The sequence below is a fragment of the Coffea eugenioides genome, chromosome 4 (genome assembly GCF_003713205.1).
Source record: "Coffea eugenioides isolate CCC68of chromosome 4, Ceug_1.0, whole genome shotgun sequence".
Classification (NCBI taxonomy): domain Eukaryota; kingdom Viridiplantae; phylum Streptophyta; class Magnoliopsida; order Gentianales; family Rubiaceae; genus Coffea; species Coffea eugenioides.
Window position 1 is genome coordinate 32,011,622 of NC_040038.1, and position 10,204 is coordinate 32,021,825.

At 35.4% G+C, this 10,204-nt stretch overlaps 2 protein-coding genes across 2 annotated transcripts; both read left to right on the forward strand.

Moving 5' to 3' along the window:
- Nucleotides 1-1,242: 1,242 nt before the first annotated feature.
- Nucleotides 1,243-2,224, forward strand: LOC113769245. Its single transcript, XM_027313710.1, has 4 exons — nucleotides 1,243-1,404; nucleotides 1,488-1,599; nucleotides 1,778-1,842; nucleotides 2,060-2,224. Exons 1-4 carry the CDS (start codon nucleotides 1,243-1,245, stop codon nucleotides 2,222-2,224), a joined length of 504 nt encoding a protein of 167 aa, XP_027169511.1.
- Nucleotides 2,225-2,472: 248 nt separating this feature from the next.
- Nucleotides 2,473-6,124, forward strand: LOC113769246. Its single transcript, XM_027313711.1, has 2 exons — nucleotides 2,473-2,808; nucleotides 5,585-6,124. The coding sequence occupies exons 1-2, from the start codon at nucleotides 2,473-2,475 to the stop codon at nucleotides 6,122-6,124; spliced, it is 876 nt and encodes a 291-aa protein (XP_027169512.1).
- Nucleotides 6,125-10,204: the final 4,080 nt, after the last annotated feature.

Here is a 10,204-nt window from a genome sequence, read left to right on the forward strand (position 1 = left end):
GTTTCCTCTCGGACTTGTTTCACTTGTGCACTAATCCTCTAATGTACTTCCTTTAATACTATTATTATCCACTCTTAGTAGTCTAACAATAATTTCTAAAATCCTCCAATTAGTCACGCGCGTGAAGACGCGAACTTCTGACTTATGAGCGATAAAGCGAAATTTCTAAGAAATTCTTATAACGATAATATAACTAACTATTACCAGGGTAATTATTCATAAAAATACCTATTTTAAGACTAACGTATGAGTTCTCAAATCTCCAAGATCACTGTACTCTCAAATCAATTATTGCCTCCAAACGCGGTTTCACTAAATCTCGCTAAACGAGCTTCCAAAAATTAAATTTATTAATAGGACATTTTAAAAATATACGTAAGTCATAGTTCCAAAAGGGTTGAAATAAATTATTTGGAGAAAACAAATGAATAAATATTTAAATAAACTAGTAATATACGATAAAATAAGAAAATTTTCGGGTCCTCACACACTCTCTCTCTTCCCAGAAAGTATATGCAATATATGAACTAAACCTAGGACTAATCGTCATTTATATTGCCTGATCAACTTCATTTAGAGCAAGAAGAATTTTTCAATAAAGTTTGAATAGACAAAATGGTATTTATGTCTCAATACCTTCATTTAAAAACATCTTTTATGTATTAGGATGTTACATTATTCTTGTTATTTACTATAGATTATGGCAACACTTTAAAAACATTACTATTAGAGAACTCCTTTTTATATTGATATTTAGAGTTTTAGCATTGTACTTGATAATGATGCCATAACCTTTGTAAATAAATAAAATCTGTTTTTTAATTATCTATTCATTCATAAATTTAGTGTCCTAATACAAATCTTTTTAGATGGATAAGGAACAAAATGAAGTCGATGGAGAATATGACATTCAACAAAGGAAACGACAATTGGTTGCTACTGAAATTGTTTGTCATGTAATAAAGATGATAATTGCTCGAAAACTAAGCCATGCAAGTTATGTGGATCGACCCATTGGATATCGGTCTGCACAATGTCATTTAGTACGAGAGGAATTATTGATGCAACTTAGTACAAATGGATATTTGAGTAAAGTTATCCGTATGGGGCCAGAAACTTTTAGGCACTTTATGTGACTTATTGCAAACACATGGGGGTCTACAACCTACTCAAAGAGCCATGGTGCAGGAGCAAGTTGTTAAATTCCTCCATATATTAACAATTCCCTCAAAAAATATCACAATGTCATACTTTTATCGTCGTTTCGGAGAAACTGTTAGTCATCATTTTCATAGAGTTTTACGAGCAATTATAGCATTGGAGGATCAATTTCTTCACCAGCTTATGGGAGAACAAGTTCCTTCAGAAATACTTAATAGTGCAAGATTTTATCCATATTATAAGGTGATATCAATTTTTTGACACCTTATTTTAAAAATTGTAAATTCATATAGAAATTATATTTTAACATAGTGTATAAGTATCAGGATTGTGTGGGTGCAATTGGTGGAACCCATGTTCGTGTTAAGGTGTCCAGCATTGATGCGGCAAAATATCGTGGTAGAAAAGAGCATCTAACACAAAATGTGCTAGCTGCATGTTCTTTGAATATGAGATTCACATATGTTCTACCCGGTTGGGAGGGACATGCATCGGATTCAAGGATCATAAAAAATGCGCTCACTAGAGAAGATAAATTAATCATTCCTAATGGTAATGCTTAGTTAATTATTCTTAGTGCATTTAATTAAGTAGTAACTATTTCATATTTGTATAGGTAAATATTATCTTGTTGATGTTGGATTCATGTTGAGAAGGGGACTTCTTACACCTTACAGAAATGTAAGATATCACTTGAAGGAATACTCAAGTCAACAACCGCAAAACTTTTGAGAACTATTCAATTTACGACATTCATCATTGCGTAATGCAATTGAGAGAGCATTTGGTGTCTTGAAAAAATGGTTTCCAATCATTGGAGATACTCAACCAACTTATAGTGTTGATGCAATCACAAATTGTGCTTGCGTGTTTTATATTACATAATTTTCTCGTGGAGTTTGATCCTGACTTGGAGTACATTAATGAAGCGGATGAGGAATTGGCACGTCAATCTCCATCGGAGAAAGAAAGTGGAGATATAAGTGCTGAAAAAGATCATGCTCAAGGAGAGAGTTTAAGGAATGAAATAGCAATGCAAATGTGGAATGATTACTTGACTTGATGCTAGTTTCTTTTGTTTAAGTTGTCATGTGATCCTTATTTTGTTAACTTGTACTCTTATATTTGTAGTGTGAGTTTATAAATGCAAGTTGCCACATGAATCTTCTTTTGTCTAATATGATTTTGTATGTTTTTGGATCTATAGAACCATGTATTCATAATAGAATTAATATAAAACTTTTATTTTGATGTAAATTCTATTCTCGTTATGTTTTCTTCTACAAATATAGTTTGTGTACTTGGAAAAACATGAAGAAAGATCCAAGCATCATGAAGGAAAACATGAAATGGACTCTAGCAATGGATGAAGTCTTCATTCAAGCCCTTTTGGATCAGCATTATAAAGTATTTTGGGTGGATGGAACTTTTACACCAACTGCATACAACAATATTATCAATGAGTTGAAGAAGAAACTTGGAATAGAATTTACCAAAAATCATTTGAAGAATCAATTGAAGACACTCAAGGAACACTTCAAAGAGTCCTGTGATTTCTTTAGAAATGGAAAATTGAGTGGTTTTTCTTGGAATCCATTCACAAAAACTTGGGGCGCTGAACCTGAAGTTTGGGAACAACTTCTACAGGTATATGCTTACTTGACTATTTTACTTTCTTTATTGCTTTTTAATTTTTTCATTGAAATGATGCTTGTTTTTCATTTTTCTTTTCATGTTCTTAGTGTAGACACCTAATTTTTAAATAATTTTTAAATAATTTTTATTTTTGCTTTTAGTGATAATTCTTATCTATTTTTATTTGTTAACTTCATGATTTTGGTTTAGATTTTTTTAGCATTTGTATAGCGTTTCAGATTATTATTATTATCTATTATTTTATTTTTAGTTTTTATTTTTATTTTTGTATTCATTTTGCCTTTTTAGCTGTTTATTTTTATTGTTAAGATTTTTAGCATAAAATTTGTCAAAAGAGAAAATCATTCACAAAAAAATATATATGCTTCAGTTATTTGAGATTCAAGTTCATTGTTATTTAATTAGAAAAAAAAAGGAAAAAAGAAAAACAAGCTCATGCACCAGGAGCCACACAGGATCCGAGCCCATTCCTTCATACTATATTTCCAGGCGAAAAAACAAAACAGCGGAAAGTGCTGCAATTCCTTTCGGCTTTGTAATATTTTGTTAAGCTCCTTGTTTTCATTTTTTCTCCTCCGTCTGATGATCTCAATAGAAAACACCTAGCTTCATCCAAGGTTTACCAACAACCGTGAAGATCTAAGGTTGTAAAAGGTGCCAAAAAATGGAGTTTATTTCTGTACCTTAGATGCTAGGTTTCGGTGATAAGTTCCTGATATAAAAAGCTGATGAAAAGCTAAAAAAAAGGGGGGATCAAAAAATGACGGCTAGGGTATTAGGAGAAAGTTTCCGTAGGGGAGAGAAAAGAAGGAGTGGGGGTGATGACTGACGGCAGGAAAAGAAAAGAAGAACTAGAGAGAGCGACGGCGGAGGAGAAACTGGGAGAGAGAGGGAGCTGAGGAACGACTGAGTGAGAAAGGAAAAACGGAGAGGATAAGGCCACAAGAAAGTTGACGGCTGAGGGAGATAACTGCGAGGGTAGCTGAGAAAAATCAGAAGGGAGGAAGACTTTGAGAGAGTGAACGAGAGAGGCGGCGAAGGAAGGAAAAGCTGCAGTAGCCATTGAAGTCGAGGTTCCATCATCATCATTTCAGCCCTCCATCGCCTTCTGCAGATCTGCACCAAGGGCAAATAAGTCATTTCACTTTGTTAGGGGCTCCAATTCGAGGGAGGTACACTCTATCCTTTATTTTTACTTATTTGACTTCCTATGTGCCTTCGTGTGGCTTTATGTGCTTAATTACATGCCTCTTGAATGTTTATTTCATTTATTTGCTTTATTTGTTTCAAGTTTTGAATATTTATTTTTGAGCTTGATTTTCATCATTTGAAAGGCTTGAATGCCAAAATTGTAATAGTTAGGTTTATTTTATTTATTTTTATTTCCCCTTTTAGATTGTAGTAGGCCTTTCCCCCTAAAAATGTAATAGTTAGGGCCTTAATTGCCTTATGTGTTTTGCATGCTTAGGTGCTATGTGTTTAATCGCTTTTCTTAGGTTTTGGCATCTAGATATGCATGCTTATGTGTTATATGAATTACGTGCTCACATGTCTACTTGCTTTAATTATGCACATTACTTATATATATGTATGATGGATGCAAATGCACGTAACCGTGGCTAGTCCAATGCTAGTCATGGTTGTCCCCTCGAGCTCTTACAAGTCCAATGCTTGTGAGAGAGCGCTAGTGAATGACTAGTCCAATGCTAGATCCAATAGGACCGTCCCTCACTAGTACATTCGCATGCCTTCATCTCATGCATATCTTTACTTTTTAGGGCCTCTTTCACCATATTGCATGACACTTTCCTTATATATGTATACCCATTTTCCCATATTTTCCCTTATATGTTTATTACTTGCTCCTTTTGCATGAAACATGACATTAGTTTTGCATTTCATATAAGCATTAGAACTAGGTTAGTTCATTTGCTTGATTAGATTAGGGAATAGCCCCTTGGATATGGGATATAGACGAGTTTGGCTTTTCTAGCCTTAGCACGCTCGTATTCCCTCTATTAAAAGGGAAAATTGAGTCACGAACATTAGTCCCCCGTACCCGACGTGATGCATTCCTCTAAGACATGTATATTTCTATAATTATTTTATCCTTTTCCTTTTCTTAGAGTCTCATATTTTGCATTATTCGTGACTTCTCCAAAGGGTCATTATTGGGCATCACAATTAATGTGATTGGCACCATTCAAGCTTTGAAGAGAAATTTTGCCCCCCGATGCCCTCCTAGGTCTAGGGTATGCATTCATATAGTATATCCAAATGTGATGAATCTTAAGGTTAAAACGAGAAAATCTTTGATTAAATCACGTAACTAGCCTTGGCTAGGTCGAAGGGGTGCCTTGGATTTTTATCCTTGCCTTCCCTTTCGTCAAATGTGACTCCCGAACCTTTTTCGTTGGTTTACGTAGACTAAGAGTCGTTTAAAAGGGGTTTCTTTCTACCTTTTCCTTTAAAAAATTCATTTTAGGTGACTTGGTACACCTTAACTCTATACCAAGTGGCGACTCCGATTTTTATTTCAAAAACCCTTTTTAAACTATATTTTGGGTCAAATCGTCGCATTTTCAAGTCCCATTTAGACCCATATTTTTCATTTTTTTTCTTTTTTAAATCAAAAAATTCATTTTCCAACCAAAAATTGAATCAAAATTCACTTTTTCAAACCATTTATTTTTTCTTAAAAATGGGGTGCGACACTTAGGAAAAACCTGAAGCTATAAGGTGGAAGACTAAAGTTATCAACCATTAGGATAGCTTAGAAGAACTTTTTGCTAAAGATAGGGCAATAGGACAGGGTGCTGAAACAGCGAAAGAGAAACGTATGCGTTGGATGAATGAACCAAATGGAGTGCAGTTTGAAAGTATTATTGAGATTGACGACATGCTATCTCAAAATGAGATCAGTCTAGAGAATTTCAATAATTCAAGTAAGGAGTTGGATGCACAACGATCAAAGGCTTGTAACAACAAACAATCTCAAGGTACAACAGCAACACAAGGTAAGCAAAGAAAAGTCACATGTGATGAAGAATTTGAAAGTTTGAAGGGTGCGCTTCACAACATTGCTGATTCACTAAGAGAAGGTAATACTATTCTTGAAAAATCTAGGCCAGGAGTATATTCAGAGAAAGAGATTTATGATGAACTTGTTAATATTGGAGTTGAGGCAGACCTGATTGATGATTATTATGTGTTCCTTTGTCAAAACACCGAGAAAGTAAGAAGCTTCTTTGGGTGCCCATCGGAAAGACGTAGGAATATTTTGAACAAGCTGATGAATGGATTTTAGCCACTTTCATCAACATGGGCATGTTATCATGTTCGAAATACTTTTGAAGATATAAGCTAGTTTTGGAAATTAAAGATGATTCCAATTACCCACTGGACATTTCATGTTTTGAAAGTATGTAGATTATTGGATGTATTTTTGTTTAGAAATTGATAGAATTTCTTTTGTATCAGGAGTAAATGCTCATATGGATTCGGAAATCTGAATGCTATTGGAAACCAAGTTGCACTTCATTCGTCAACATGGTTTATGTATATTTTGAGTTCACTTGGTTGCATTCCATTTTATTGACTTGGGTTGCATTCCATTTTATTGACTTGGGTTGCATTCCATGGAAGCCTGGTTTATGTATTTTATGGTGCCATGCATCTCCTTGCTTAATTATTTGTTTTTTTCACCAATATTTGCACCACATAATGACACGCAAATGTAAATGACAAGTACCAATAACGAGCTGAAGTTTAACATTTGAGTAAAAATGGGCAAATAGTTCAAGATGCAAAAAAAAAAAGGATAACTTATTAGTTGGGAACTCAACTTATTATTATTCACCTTGTGGGAATGCATATGCAATTGTTTTAGAAATTTGTCTTGCCCAAATATTCTATTTATAGGAACAAGAAAACTAATCTTTGGACTTTGATTTAAAAATTGAAAGGGCAAATACGTAAAATTGCATTCTCATAAAATCCTTTCTTTCCATATCTCTCCAACTCTCAAATAAAGGAAAGATGTTTCTTTTCTTTTCTTTCATTGAACTCCCAAACGAAATATGCATCTTTTCTCTTCTTTTCCTTTCTTTTCTAAGTTATCTGTTCTTTTCTTTTCTCTTCCTTCATCTACTCCCAAACGAAGCCTTAAAGTAGTTTCAATAGTAGCTATACATGCATGTTGATATTTTACAAATCTACTATCTAATAAAGCTAATCTAGCCACAACTGGTAATCCTTTTCTGCCATGAAAATAATGAAAACTTAATAGCACCAAAATGGATATGAGTATAACCTTGTTGTTTCCATTGATTTGGAAAATCATGTGGAATATGCAAAGCTATAAATTGTTCCTTACCTATTGCTGGGATGTGATATTGATCCAACTTGGAAGATTAAACATACTCTTTTACTCCTTTGGGACGATGCTTAATCAGAGATTTTATAGCACCAAATGGAGAAGCATTTAATCTTGAAAACGAAGAGTATGGATCCAACAAAGGTAGAGATGTAGGCTTTACCTGTTCTGGTTCAACAGAAACTTCATACAAATAATCTAATTTTTTTGAACTAGATCTGGACAAACTAGATCTGGGTGAACTTAAACCACTTGAATTCATGATTTAATTTCTGGTACTGGAGCAGTGACTCTAAATGTGCAATGGGTTACTTGATTGACCCTGTCTTGTCACGGCCCCACCTTCCCCTAAGGCGAACCAGAGGGTTCGGCGGGCCGCCTGCCCGGCTCTCGCCGGGACTCAGTCGTTCACTACAGTCCTCAATTAAATACAAGATACAATCTCAAATAAAAATCAAATATCCCAAAACTTTACATATCAAAAGCGAAGCGTCCACGCTTCCACTGCGCCACTCTGCTCCTTGATACCAACTATTATACAGGAGGAAGTCCAAAACTAGACTATTACACAACCAATCAATTCTAAACGTTCAATACAATCCCAATATGAATGATCACACAAAAGGAAATCCAAGTTCAAGCCACACATGAGATAATCCATGAATAAACACTACAAGCCACTCCTTCGCCTTGAGCCCTGTGGAGGGGAATAAAACATTTTTGGGGTGAGCTAGAAGCTCAGCGAGTAACCAGTAAAATCAGTAATCAAATCGGTTTAACCATAGTTCATTTCAATGATGTTCAATTCAAATCAAATGATAAGTCCAGAAACAATTTCAACGTTTACAAGAAATAAATATGGGTATCAATAATTCAAGAAAATGTACAATGGAAAGCGGATGTTAAACATTTCGTGAAAAAGGTACATTCGTCTCTCCTTCATTTCATTGCATTTTTGAGTTTCATCGTGCATTCATTCACCCCGTCCTGGTTTTGGCCAGCTCCACCAACCTACAGGTAAATACTCGAGATATTACGAACGTGTCAACCCAAGTTCCCTGTCGCCGAGCCGAGGGCCGCCTTCTGGCTCGAGACGGAACCCGGTACCAAGGGGCAATGGCCAGTTCAGCCCAAAGGCTTACATTCATGCGCAAGTAGGAGTTAATCAGTTAATCATTGAAAAAGTTCTATTTATTAGGTCGAGTCGATAAAGTACACACTCGCCTAGAAATCGTTTTAACATCATTGAAGCAGATCAAAATAACAGACACCTGAATATGCAGCACGCATGATATGGGAAGAAAAAAGTTCCAAAAGTAACTTTGAAAACAGTTCAAAAGTAAATAATGCAGGAAACGGTTCATAAATAACTTTAGAAATAGTTTGAGGTCACTCACCTCAATGGCTCAGAAATCATCCATCATATAGCATTGCCTTGCTCAAATTCAAGTCTTAGATCACAAACTCAATGCAATCAAGTCCTTTCAAAGTTCGGACAGCACTTCCCCTAAATTTGCTAACTTTTCCAGCCATCATGGCTTCATTATTTCCTCAGCCAGTCCCAAAGGTGCACACACAACAACAAGTTCATCCAATAGCCATTCAGCAAGCTCCAAGTGTTCTAGTCACAAGTCAAGCTAGGAAAAAGTCCCGGAAATGAAAGTTAAGTCAAACAAAAAAAAAACAGTTTCTCTACGTCCTTCGGTAATGCACAATTTGTACTACGATTATACGATTTAGGGTGTACGACCCACCATTCGAAGCTAAAAAGACAGGGTTATACAACAATGGTAGAAGGTACACACATCCAAATCCAGCACAACTATCGTCCCAAATATGCCAATCAACAATACCAGACTAGATGCAGGTTTAGCAAAATCACACTATGCCTGTAATCAGTCAACTCGTTATACAGGTCCAAATGCAGGAAATCCAAGGCTATGATAGCTAAGGCATCAAGATACATTCATCAGAAGATTACCAACATCAAATCCAAAAAATTTCAGTCCAAAACGGACGATTACAAGCGCAGTTCGCACTTCTCGGATCAACGCCAGAACAGCAAACAGAAAAATCGAAGTATTCTAATTCTACACTACTCCAATTGCCCTGAAAATTTTACAGGCACCTCAAACCCATCAATACCTACAACTTTCTATGTTTAAGAAAAGGCCAATTCGGCCGTCTAACCATATATTCCAAACCTGGACAGAAGTTGGATACAAAACCCTAACTTCCTTTCAAATTCCTTCCAAACCCAAATTGGTTGGCAATAGCAATCACTTTACACCTACTGGATTCATTACCCTCATTACCACATATAATAACCAAAAATATGATCACATTTAAACCAGAAAATTCCTCAAAAAAATAAAAACTTCACCAAATTGTCATCTCAACCAAAAAAAATCACAATTTTCAAAACACTTAGCCACCACTAGCACACAATTAAGATCATTAAGTGTAGAGGAAGTACTCATTCACCACTCACTCAGTAAACAAGAGAAGAGGAGTTTAATGGAGCAGCGCTTAACTCCCTTGAACACGTCCACAAATCACTTACTAGCCCAAATGGAAGGATTGTATGGAGTTAGAAGACAAATTTCAGCATTGGGTTGGTGTGTGTGTGTGTGTGCTTAAATGGTGAAGAGCTCTCTTCCTTTCTTCCTTAAGGTTGGTCGGCCAAAGAAGAGAAAGAAATGGTGATTTTTGTGGTAAATTTGAGATATTTAATCAACAATTGGTAAGAAAGGTCAAAAGTCAAATAAGTGGCAACCTCTCTTAAAGTGACACATGTCACTTCATTCAATGCATTTCTATCCTTTTGTTTCCTCTCACATCAATCACATCTCATCCTCCACATATCTCTTAACACCCGATAAATTTCACCCAGTATCTGAAACTTAACCTTATTGGCCGAATTTTTCCGAACTTTCGCACTAGTGGGTCCCACGTCCAAAATACGCTTTTAATTTCTCAAAAACTAACCGATACTAGAAAAATCATTTTAAA

Coding starts and splice junctions, on each gene's coding strand:
- LOC113769245 (XM_027313710.1), top strand. CDS start 1,243: ATGTCATACTTTTATCGTCGTTTCGGAGAAACTGTTAGTCATCATTTT. Junction 1,405..1,487: donor GATTTTATCCATATTATAAG/GTGATATCAATT, acceptor TATAAGTATCAG/GATTGTGTGGGTGCAATTGG. Junction 1,843..2,059: donor TTCTTACACCTTACAGAAAT/GTAAGATATCAC, acceptor TTTCTCGTGGAG/TTTGATCCTGACTTGGAGTA.
- LOC113769246 (XM_027313711.1), top strand. CDS start 2,473: ATGAAGAAAGATCCAAGCATCATGAAGGAAAACATGAAATGGACTCTA. Junction 2,809..5,584: donor TTTGGGAACAACTTCTACAG/GTATATGCTTAC, acceptor ATCAACCATTAG/GATAGCTTAGAAGAACTTTT.